Source organism: Emys orbicularis, chromosome 20 (genome assembly GCF_028017835.1).
Source record: "Emys orbicularis isolate rEmyOrb1 chromosome 20, rEmyOrb1.hap1, whole genome shotgun sequence".
NCBI lineage: Eukaryota > Metazoa > Chordata > Testudines > Emydidae > Emys > Emys orbicularis.
Window position 1 is genome coordinate 22912586 of NC_088702.1, and position 12260 is coordinate 22924845.

At 62.1% G+C, this 12260-nt stretch overlaps 1 protein-coding gene across 1 annotated transcript; it reads left to right on the plus strand.

Moving 5' to 3' along the window:
• Positions 1–8678: 8678 nt before the first annotated feature.
• LOC135892702 (chemerin-like receptor 1) lies at positions 8679–9722 on the plus strand. The gene has a single exon (XM_065420493.1). The coding sequence runs from the start codon at positions 8679–8681 to the stop codon at positions 9720–9722; it is 1044 nt and encodes a 347-aa protein (XP_065276565.1).
• Positions 9723–12260: the final 2538 nt, after the last annotated feature.

Consider the following 12260-nt stretch of genomic DNA (forward strand, 5'->3'; position numbering starts at 1 on the left):
ATGCTCTGTGTTACAGGCCAGAACTTCCCCGCCCTCTCCCTGAGCTTTGTATCCTTCCGCCGTCTCGGCAATAGCCTCTCCCAAAAAAGGCGAATAAAGCTGCGAAAGTGGCTTGGGTTTCTATGAATGACCAAAGGCGGCGGGTGTGACTTTAGCACTGGGGGGCGGCACCTGGATGGAACAGCCAGTGGGGTAGAGCTCTGCAAGCTCCACCCCTGGGCGGAGTCATGCCACTTAGTGGGCAGGGCTTGGTAAGCTCCTCCCATGGGCGGCAACATGTCTTTTAGTGAGCGGGGCTGTGGCTCTGGCACTCCCAGTGGCCATCTGGGGTGTTTGTTACAGAGCAAAGAACAGGCGAGACTCGTCCACCATCACGTGGTGAATCAGTGAGACAGCTGGGGATAGAACCCAGGAGTCCTGGCTCCCAGGCCCCCCTGCTCTAACCACTAGACCCCCCATTCCCCTCCCAGAGCTGGGGAGAGAACCCAGGAGTCCTGGCTCCCAGGCCTCCCCTGCTCTAACCACCATACCCTACTCCCCTCCCAAAGCTGGGGATAGAACCCAGAAGTCCTGGCTCCCAGGCCCCCCCTGCTCTAACCACTAGACCCCCCATTCCCCTCCCAGAGCTGGGGAGAGAACCCAGGAGTCCTGGCTCCCAGCCCTCCCTGCTCTAACCACTAGACCCCACTCCCCTCTCAGAGCTTGGTATAGAACCCAGGAGTCCTGGCTGCCAGCCCGCCACTCTGACCCACTAGCCCTACTCCCCTCCCAGGGCTGGCAAAGGGAGCCAGGGTGTCATGTTATTGATTTGAACTGGGACCATATAGAACATGGTTGCAACCAAGGTCCTGTAGTGGCACCAAAACTTGTATAAAGGGGGTCAAATGAGGTGTCTAAGACAAGGTTATGGTTGGCTGGTTATGATTATGCTGTCTATATGTGTGTATCAATTTTGTAGTTGAAGTTATGAATATTGGCTCTATACTGTCAGTATTTCAAACTTATGCTATGCTGCTGGGTGACATCCCAGACAAACTGGTGTTAGCTCTGCCTAGCCTGCTTGATGGCCCATTAAGGACCATCAGCTATACAACTGACCCATTGAGAGAAGGCAAATACGCCTTGAGACTCAGCAAAGTATGCAGGGACTGGCCCATGTGACTCCGGACTAGGGTTACCATATCCAGCAAATAAAAAAAGAGGACCCTCCACGGGCCCTGTCCCTGCCCATTTCCCCCACCCCCAGCCCCGCCCCAACTCCGCCCCTTCCCCGCCCTAACTCCGCCCCCTCCTCCCTCCCACTCCCAGCCACGGGGAAAGGGCTGCCCCAGCGCTACCGGCTTCAAGGTTTGCTGGGCAGCCCCCAGACCCTGCGCCCCCGGCCGGCGCTTGCCCAGCGCAGCTGGAGCCCGGGAGGGGAAGTGCCCAGCCAGGGGCGCAGGGTCTGGAGGCTGCCCGGCAAACCGTGAAGCCGGTAGCGCTTGGGCTTCGGGCAGCCCCCTTGCCTCCGGACCCTGCGCCCCCAGCCGGGCACTTCCCCTCCCGGGCTCCGGCGGCGCAGGGTCCGGAGGTATGGGGGCTGCCCAAAGCCCGTAGCGCTCGGCTCTTAAACAGAGCCGAAGAGTCGGGGAGGAGCAGAGCCGCCGCGGCTGGAGGCTCTGCTCCGCTGACTCTTCGGCTCTGTTTAAGAGCCGAGCTGCCCCAGCGATACCGGCTTCGGGCAGCCCCCGTGCCTCCGGACCCTGCGCCACCCGATCCCAGGAGGGGAAGTGCCCGGCCCGGCGGCTGGGGTCCGGAGGCATGGGGGCTGCCTGAAGCCCATAGCGCTTGGGCAGCTCGGCTCTTAAACAGAGCCGAAGAGTCAGGGGAAGAGCAGAGCCGCCATTTTCCCGGACATGTTCGGCTTTTTGGCAATTCCCCCCGGACGGGGGGTTGAGTGCCGAAAAGCCGGACATGTCCGGGAAAAAGAGGACGTATGGTAACCCTACTCCAGACTCCATTTTGCTGTAATTTTCCACAGTAAGGACAAAGAGGTGTTCTTACACCTGGAAAAGACTATAAAAGGCTGATGCCTCATCTCCATCTTGTCTTCAATCCTGCTTCTTACCTCTGGAGGGACTTTGCTACAAACGGAAGCTCTACACAGAGGACTGAGGACCCATCCCAGCTGGGGATGTTCCAGAGACTTGATTTGAACCTGCAGTTTATTCTATCACTGCTACAAGCCTGAACCAAGAACTTTGCCATTTCTGTATGTACCTGATTCCATTTAACCAATTCTAGCTCTCATCTCTATCTTTTTCCTTTTATGAATAAACCTTTAGATTTTAGATTCTAAAGGATTGGCAACAGCGTGATTTGTGGGTAAGATCTGATTTGTATATTGACCTGGGTCTGGGGCTTGGTCCTATGGGATCAGGAGAACCTTTTTCCTTTTACTGGGGTATTGGTTTTCATAACCATTCGTCCCCATAACGAGTGGCACTGGTGGTGATACTGGGAAAGTGGAGTGTCTAAGGGAATTGCTTGTGTGACTTCTGGTTAGCCAGTGGGTGAGACGAAAATCTTCACTGTCTGGCTGGTTTGGTTTGCCTTAGACGTGGAAAGACCCCAGCCTTGGGCTGTAACTGCCCTGTTTTAGCAATTTGTCCTGAATTGGCACTCTCAGTTGGGTCCCGCCAGAACCGCATCGTTACACAGGGGTCTCTTTCCCAAGGCATAGCGGATGGGCTGGGCTCCGGCCTGGTTGCCACGGGGAGGAAGAAGACCTCTGGTTTCAGATCTGGAAAGGGGAAGCCGAGGCCCCTGCTCTGGGGCCAGGGGAGTTTTTCACCAGAGGATGAAGCAACCCGGCTTCCCATCCCACCGGTCGGGGAGGAAGCAAAAGCCCAGGGCAGAGGTGGGCGAGGGGTGGCAGAGCACCCATGGAAAAAAAATAGTGGGTGTTCGGCACTCACCGGCAGCCCCACAGATCAGCTTCTCCCCCTCACTCCCAGCACCTCCCGCCCACCGCGGCTTGAGAGAAGGGGTGGAGTAGGGGTGGGAAGAGGTGGGATGGGGGGTGGGGGAAGGGGTGCAGTTGGGGCAGAGCGGGGGTGGGAAGAGGTGGGAGGGGAAGGGGTGCAGTGGGGGTGGGGCCTGGGGCGGAGCGGGGGTGTCACGAGGTGGGGAGGGGGTTTGGGTAAGGGGTGCAGTGGGGACGGGGCCTGGGGCAGAGCGGCGGTCGAGCACCCCCCGGGAACTGATGCAGAGGAGACACCCCAGCCAAGACCAGCCCCGCGCCCTAAGGCCTTGCCATGCAAAGGGGAGCAGTGCATGCTGGGAATGCTCCTCCCCCCTTGTCCACGCTGCAGCAGTGCATTCTGGGAATCCTCCCCCTCCCCAGTTGGTCACACCTGGCTCCTAAGCGAGCCTTGCCCTGTGTATGCACCTGCTCCGCCCGGACACCTGGGTTCTCCGCTGCTGGCCCTGCCCTGTGTCTCCACCCAGTGATGAGCTGCCAAAATCTTAACAACCAGTTCCCTACCGGGTCTTCGGCGGCACTTCGGCGGCGGGTCCTTCAATGCCACCGAAGACCCAGAGCGAGTGAAGGACGTGCCGCCGAAGACACGGCGCGCCACCCGGTGAGTGCAAGCCCCACGTGTTTTTTTACGTGTTTTTTTAAGTCATCCCTGCCGGGGCCCCGTCGAAACTGTTTGAATCGGGCCCCGCACTCCCTAAAGCCGGCCCTGCACATCGGGGTTGTAAAATTGTATCGGGGGCCGGGGAGGGAAGGCTGTGCCTCCCAAAACAGCCTGTCGCCCCTATCCGACCCCCACCCATGCCCTGCCCCCGACTGCCCCCGCCAGAACCCGCAACCCATCAACCCCCCCGCTCCTTGTCCCCTGACCACCCCCTCCCGAGACCCCCCACCCTAACTGCCCCCCAGGACCCTACGCCCTACCCATCTCGCCCCGCTCCCTGTCCCCTGACTGCCCCGACCCCATCCACCACCACCCCGACAGACCCCCGGGACTCCCACACCTACCCAACCCCCCCCATTCCCCGTCCCCTGACTGCCCCAACCCCATCCACCACCACCCCGACAGACCCCCGGGACTCCCACGCCTACCCGACCCCACCCGTTCCCCGTCCCCTGACCGCCCCCCCAGAACCTCCGCCCCCTCCAACCACTCCCTGCCCCTTATCCAACCCCTCCTTCCAGCCCTGGCCCGGCCCCCTTACCATGCTGCTCAGGGCAGCGTGTAAGGATGCCGCGCGGACGCTGGAGCTCGCAGCTCCCCCCCCCCCCCCCCCCGCTCAAAGCGGCAGTGCGCTGCGGCTCTGCGAGGGGGGGAAGCGGGGGAGGGGCCGGGGGAGCCTCCCCAGCTGGGAGCTCAGGCAGGCCGGACAGGACGGTCCCGCGGGCCGGATGTGGCCTGCGGACCGGAGTTGTTTGCCCGCCCGCCCACCCGCCCCTTTAACAGCCGCTTCTACACCAGCTTCTAAATTTAACAACCGGTTCTTGTGAACTGGTGCGAACCAGATCCAGCTCACCACTGTCTCCACCTGCTCCACCCGGACACCTGGGTTCTCCACTGCCGGCCCTGCCCTGACCCCCCAGCTCCTGCCCTGATGCCCCCCCTCCCCCGGCCCCCATGCTGGCAGCAACAGGCAGTGCCCCCCCCCCATGCCCCCAGTTCTCCTTTTTGGTGCATCCTCACACATCCTGCTCTGGTTGGGGGCCAAATCCAGGGGGCGGGTGACACTCTGGTGGCCGCTGGGTTCCTGGAAAATAAGCTCAGAGCCAGAGACAAGCAGACGGGACCGGCGGGCGCTGCCTCCCCAGGTAACGGGGCAGGCGGCCACGCCACCCTGGGCCCCACACAGCCCCTGCCATGGCTGGACTGGGAACACGGGCAGGGGCGGGGTGGAGGGGGTGTAATATTCGATCTCTGTGCGTGGGGGGCGGGGGTGTGCACACGTTGTGTGACTCCGTGTGTGGTAGAAAAATCTAGCTTTCTGTGTGTGCTGATGTGTTGTGTCTCAGTTGTGACATTGTGTGTGTGTGTGTTTGTGATGAAGTGGGAGATTTTCTTAGAGCTCTGCATGAGCACGGTGTGTGCCTCAGTTTCCCTGTGTGCTGTGTGTGTAAAGGGGAAGGGAGAGGGGGGTTCTTGTTGCAGGGGACCAGGTGTGACGTTGCCTAGCAGTCGGGACCTGGACAATGGCCTGGAGATGGGGGGCCCAGCGACTGGTGACCAGGAGGCCCCCCACTTTGGGAGCCAGCCGGTTCTGGCCAGTGCGGGGGGCAATGGGCTGAGAAGAGAGGGGCCCGGGGACCTGACGGGGAGGACAAAGGAGGGAAGAGAGGGGCCCAGGTGACCTGTTTACCTGGGACTGAGGACGGAGGAGGGGCTGGTGGGGGAGGGGATTTAGGGGGCTCGGCTGGAAGGAGGGGGATGGGCTGGGCTGGGGACAAGGAGCAGCCGGACCCATGGGGACGGGACAGACCCAGCTGGCCAGGCCCGAGGGCCCTGAGAACTGCCTGGGCTGGGTCCAGACGTTCAATAAACCTCCTGTGCGACGCTGGCAGAGTCACTGCAGCTAGAGATTGGGGGGGCGTTGCTCCCTCTGGGGGTGGGAGCCCCAGGGGCGCAGAGCGAGGGGCTAGCCCTACTCCCCTCCCAGGGCGGGCAAAGGGAGCCAGGGGTCTCTTTCCCCGGGCATGGCGGGCGGGCCGGGCTCCAGCCTGGCTTACAGGTGGCAGGAAGAAGACACCTCCGGTTTCAGATGTGAAAAGGGGAACCGAGGCCCCTGCCCCCCGGGGAGTTTTTCACCAGGGGATAAAAGAACCCGGCTTCCTGTTCCACCAGCTGGGGAAGAAGCGAAAGCCCAGGGCAGAGGTGGGCAAGGGGCAACTGGGGGATGACGAGACGCCCACCAGGCAAGACCAGCCCTGCGCCCTAAGGCCTTGCCATGCCAAGGGGAGCAGTGCATGCGGGGAACTGTTGCCGCCCCCCCCCGCTTGGCCATGGTACCGCCGTGCATGCTGGGAGCTGCCTGACACCTGTGCATTCTGGGAATCCTCCCCCTCCCCAATTGGTCACAGCTGGCTCCTAAGCGAGCCCTGCCCTGTGTCTCCACCTGCTCCGCCCGGACACCTGGGTTCTCCGCTGCCGGCCCTGCCCTGACCCCACAGCTCCCTCCCTGATGCCCCCCCCCCGCCCCCAGTTCTCCTTTTTAGCACATCACGCCCCCAGCACGTCCGCTCTGGCCAGGGCCCAACCCCGGGGGAAGGGGGGGGGTGACCGTCTGGCGGCCGCTGGGTTCCTGGAAAATAAGCTCAGAGCCAGAGACAAGCAGACAGGACCGGCGGGCGCTGCCTCCCCAGGTAACGGGGCGGGCGGCCACGCCACCCTGGGCCCCACACCGCCCCTGTCATGGCTGGACTGGGAACATGGGCAGGGGCGGGGTGGGGGGCGTAATATTCTATCTCTGTGCGGGGGGTGGGTGCACACGTTGTGTGTCAGTTGTGACTGTGTGCCTTATAACAATCGCTCCGTGTGTGTTGTGTGTGCATGCGTTGTGTGTTGATTGTGACTGTGTGTGCATAACACTCTAGCTCTGTGTCTGTGTCAGTTGTTACTGTGTGTGTTATAACATTCTAGCTCTGTGTGTGTGCACACGATGTTTGTCAGTTGTGACTTTTTGTGTGTGTTATAACAATTGCTCTCCGTTTTGAGTGTGTGCACATGTTGTGTGTGTTGTGACATGGTGCGTGCATTATAATACTCTACCACTGTGTGTTTGTGTGTACGCATGTGCGAGCATTGTGTGTCGATTGTGACATTGTGTGTGTTATAACAATCGCTCTGTGTTTTTCTGTGTGTGTGCACACGTTGTGTGTCGGTTGTGACATTGTGTGTGTTATAACAATCGCTCTGTGTTTTTCTGTGTGTGCACACGTTGTGTGTCGGTTGTGACATTGTGTGTGTTATAACAATCGCTCTGTGTTTTTGTGTGTGTGCACAAGTTGTGTGTCGGTTGTGACATTGTGTGTGTAATAACAATCGCTCTGTGTTTTTCTGTGTGTGTGTGCACACGCGTTGTGTGCTGGTTGTGACATTGTGTGCGTGATAACAATCGCTCTGTGTTTTTCTCTGTGTGCACACGCGTTGTGTGTCGGTTGTGACATGGCATGTGCATTAGAACACCCTAGCTCCGTGTGTGTGTGTCTGCCCTGCAGCTGGACAAGTGCTGCCCCATCGGAGTCAGACCGACCCAGGCCAGGCAGCAGGGGGAGCCAGGGGCTGCGCGGGGGGGGTGCCCCCGACTCTTCGCTATTTTTCAGCGCTGGCTGGAGCGAAGTGAGGGTGCGTCTGGCTGTCCCCAAGTGTAGACAGACCGGTGGGGGGTCTGTTGTGCCGTTCTGGGGGGGGTCCGAGGATGCTCCAGATGCAAGCTGGGACAGGGCTGGAGGGGGGGTGGCTGAGATTTGTCTTGCTTATGCTATGCCGATGGTTGGGCTCTGCTAGCTTTCGGGGGGTGGGGGTGAGTCTGGACCATGTCCCTGTTCTGGATAAGTGGGAGGACTGGGTCTGCCCCGCATAGAACCCAGGAGTCCTGGCTTCCAGTACCCCCCCCCCCAACCCCCACTCCCCTCACAGAGCCAGGGAGAGAACCCAGGAGTCCTGGCTCACAGTACCCCCCCCCCCCACTAGCTCCCTCTCCCCTCACACAGCCAGGGAGAGAACCCAGGCGTCCTAGAAGCCCTACACAGGGTTATTTCCCCTTTTCCTGGTTGAGAGGCACCATCCCAGCAGCAGCCGCAGTGCCAGCCGGGGGGGGTGCGGCAGTGATAAAAGCCAGGTGTGGAAGTTGGCACGGTGCCCTCTGTCCACCCACAGCTCGGGACACTTGGCAAGGAGCCAGACGTACCCCCCGGGCTGCCACCGATAGCTCCACCGCTCACGGGGCGCGTGGCTGGGAGCCCAGAGATGGACAAAGGGAGGCGGGGGAGACGCGGGGTCAGCCTGGCCATGCAAATAAACCCGGCCCCACCTCCAGAGAGGGTTGCTGTGAACCCTTCCCTGGCTAGGGGGCACCGGCCCCAGGGCAGGGGCTGGCTGGCTCAGTGGGGCAGGGAATGGGACATGGGGCCTTTCCCCTCTAGGGGGCACTAGCCCCAATCGGGCTCTAGGGTGGGGGACTGGCTGGCTCAGTGGGGCAGGGAATGGGACATGGGGCCTTTCCCCTCTAGAGGGCACTAGTCCTGATCCGGCCCCAGGATGGGGGACTGGCTGGCTCAGTGGGGCAGGGAATGGGGAACGGGGCCTTTCCCCTCTAGGGGGCACTAGCCCCAATCGGGCTCTAGGGTGGGGACTGGCTGGCTCAGTGGGGCAGGGAATGGGGAACGGGGCCTTTCCCCTCTAGAGGGCACTAGTCCTGATCCGGCCCCAGGATGGGGGACTGGCTGGCTCAGTGGGGCAGGGAATGGGACATGGGGCCTTTCCCCTCTAGGGGGCACCAGCCCCAATTGGGCTCTAGGGTGGGGGACTGGCTGGCTCAGTGGGGCAGGGAATGGGGCACAGGGCTCTCCCCTCTCGGGGGCACCGGTCCGGCTCCAGCGCGGGGGACTGGCAGGCTCTGGGAACAGGCCTCTCCCCACTCTCAATCTCTCTGTCTCAGGTCCCGTCATGGAGGCCAATGTCTCCTCCGGTCTCTGGCTGACCAGCCCTGGTCCTTCTCCTGCCAAGGCCATGTCTGACCTGAACGCCATCATGGACCTAGTCCAGGTCGTCTTCTACACCGTGGTCTGTGTGGGGGGCTCGCTGGGCAACGGGCTGGTGATTTGGCTCACAGCCCGCCGGGCCGGCCGCTCCGTCAACTGCGTCTGGTTCCTCAACCTGGCGGTGGCCGACTTCATCTTCTCAGTCACCCGGGTGGTGCCTCTGGTGAAGAACACCTTCTACCGCGGGCACTGGCCTTTCGGCGCCTTCCTGTGCCAGGCCACCAGCTTCATCAAATACCTCAACATGTTCTGCAGCGTCTTCCTCTTGGCGGCCATCAGCCTGGACCGCCTGGCGGCCGTGGCCTTCCCGGTGTGGTCCAAGAACCGCCGGGGACCCCACCTGGCGTGGGCGGCTGCTGCCGGGGCATGGGGGGCGGCCGCCGCGGCCAGCCTGCCCTTCTACCTCTACCGCAACCTGGTCCCAGAGGGGAAGACCAACAGCCTCAAGTGCTCCTTGACGCTGGGAGAAGGACCCAAGCTGACGCTATATCTCCTCCGGCTGCTCTGCGGCTTCCTGGTCCCCTTCGCCATCATCCTGGCCTGCTATGGGGCCCTGGCAGCCGTGCTGAGGCGGCGCCCGGCCACCATCCGCTCCAGGAAGCCCTTCAAGGTCATGGCGGCCATCGTGGTGACCTTCTTCCTCTGCTGGGCCCCCTACCACCTCTTCCTCCTCCTCAAGCTGGCGGGCGTCAAGGGCCAGGCCATGGCCGTGGGGCTGCCTCTCGCCTCCTCCCTGGCCTATCTCAACAGCTGTGCCAACCCCGTCCTTTACTTCTTCATGGGGCTGGACTTCCGCCGTGCGCTGGGCCGCACCACCTTGGCCGGGGCCTTCCGCCGGGCCCTGCTTGAGGACATGGCCTACTCAGCCAGGTCCCACAGCTGCAGGAAGGAGGCAGCCTCCTCCGTGGACAGGCTGGCCCAGAGCTCGGTGGCCCCCAACCTGGCTTGAGAGACCCCGAGGGAGCGGGGCCTCTGGAGCCAAGGGAGACAGAGACTGAGTGAGGTGGGGGCCCTGGCACGGACGGCAGTGGCGAAGAGAGCAGTACAGAGACAGATGCCAAAGGAGCCCCCAGCCATCCCACCGCAAACACCAATGTGCTTCTTCCTGACCGGAGACCTGCGGACGTCCCCAGAGCGGGGACAGTGGCAAAGAGGGCTACACACACACACACACACACACACACACACACAGAGCGCCCCCACCCATAGCCTTTATCCATCCCACTACCCCCACCAACGTGAGTGCAGCTGTCCTAGAACCAGACTCTTCCATCCACCCCAAAGCACTCGGAGGAAGAGCTCCACAAACACAGCCTCTGCCCACCCCCAACACACACACACGCCCCCCCCGCATGCGCACACAGCCCCTCCCACACCCAGCCACGAGGTATCCCACCGGCCCCACCAATGTGCTTCCCTGTCCTAGAGAGACTTGTCTGTGGGTCTGCAGAACAGACAGCAGCTTGGGTAGGGGCGAATAGTCCCCCCCTCCCTTCCCACCCCCCAAATGCCCCCCCCCCACACACAGATCCACCCTGTGCACACCCATCCATCCCATCTCCCCCACCAATGTGCCTCTCATTCTCTTAGGGCCTGGCCCCTCCTACATCCCCCCAGGGCGGGAGTCCAGCCAGGGGGCCGGGTTGTCCCAGTGGCAGTTTGGTCTGAGTCCCCACAAACTCATACCATGGATCATCCCATTAAAACAACGGCTTCTCCTTGAACGTCTCTGGCCTGTTCGCTGCACGTGAGCCCAGCCCCGACACGGGGGAGGGAGCCTGGCACCCCCCAGCGCAGGCCCGGCTCAGCCGGAGACAAAGGGCTCCTTGTGACTCAGTGCTATCGGCACAGGAGAGGTTGTGGTTAAGAGTGGGGGTGGGGAGGCTGGGAGCCAGGACTCCTGGGTTCTCTCCCCAGCTCAGGATGGGGAGTGGGGTCTAGTGGTTAGCGCATGGTGGGGCTGGGACTCCTGGGTTCTATCACCACCCGTGGGAGGGGAGTGGGGTCTAGTGGTTAGAGCAGGGGGGCTGGGAGCCAGGACTCCTGGGTTCTCTCCCCGGCTCTGGGAGGGGAGTGGGGTCTAGTGGTTAGAGCAGGGGGGCCAGGAGCCAGGACTCCTGGGTTCGTTCCCTGGCTCTGGGAGGCCCCGCCAATCCTTGTGTGCCTGAGACACCCACAGTCTGGGGGTCAGAGCTGCCAGTCACAAACCTCCCAGTCTATCACCTGCTGCTTTGTGATCCACCCGGGGCACCGGCAGAGCTGCGGGGGGAGCCCAGGGGGCTGGGGGCCAGGAGTGAGGGGCACCGGCAGAGCTGGCAAGGGCTGGACTGGCAGGGGGTTGTGGGTCGGGAGTGAGGGGCACCAGCAAAGCTTGGGGGAGGGAGCCCAGGGGACTGCGGGTCTGGCACGAGGGCCACTGGCAGAGCTTGGGGTGGGGGAGCCCAGAGGGCTTCGGGTGGGGAGCGAGGGGCACCGGCTGCAATAGAACTAGACACACACGGCCCATCGGTCGGACGAGTTTCTGTAATAAATAGTTGGCGTCAGCAGGGGGCAGCGACCCTGGGGCCCACAACAGACACATGGGGGGGGGGGCAGGTACAGACGAGATCCAGGGGGGTAGGGGGCTCCCCCTGCTGCCACGTTTGGGCTCAGCCCCGGCCCCCTGAGCCTTGGCCACATGGCACAAAGCATGCTGGGAATGCCGCCCTATCAGAGAGACTCCACACTCCCCCTTGGTCGGGACTTGGCCACAGCGCCCTCCAGGCACGGCCGCCATTGGCCAGTTCGATCCCAGTCTCCTCCAATTGGTGCATCCCTGAAGCCTGCTCCCATTGGTCGAGATTTCAGCCAGTCAATGGGAATTCCAAGCCGCCATTGGTCAGTTCAGTCCATGTCTCTTCCCAGTGGTGCAAATTCCAGTCTTTTGGGTAATTGGCCAGGTTTCAAAGCCAGGCTGCATGCAATTGGTGGGAATTCCAACCAGGTGTTCCCCACCCCACACTCCCATTGGTTGGCATTTAAGGCAGGTCTCCTATTGGTGCAGATTCTGAACAAGTCTTTTACGGTTGGCTAGGTCTCAACCTTTCTCTCCACCAATTGGTGCAGGTCCCGGGCGAGCACGCATCCAATTGCCCAGCCTTCAAACTAGGCCTCCTCTGATTGGCCAGAATTCTGAGTGAGCCTCCTCCCATTGGTCGGGATTCAAAGCCACTTGCCTCCCATTGGTGCCAGTTCCGGGAACGTCTGTGTTTTAGAAGAGCCCTGTTCTGACTGGAGGCAAATGCCTGCGCCCCATTGCTCCCCACCACGGTCGAGGTCAAAAGGGGCGGGGCCAGCACGGCTTCACACCTTCAAGAACCAAGTCCATCCCCCATTGGCTGCCCTGCCCTCAAGCCCCTCCCAGGGGCGGAGCCAATGGCCCAGCTGGCCACGCCCACCAGGTGGACAATGTCTTTGGTGGGTCCCTGGGGCGCTCCGCGGGCCCGGC

What these genes read in the sequence shown, in the direction of transcription:
- LOC135892702 (XM_065420493.1), top strand. Translation starts at nt 8,679, where the DNA reads ATGGAGGCCAATGTCTCCTCCGGTCTCTGGCTGACCAGCCCTGGTCCT.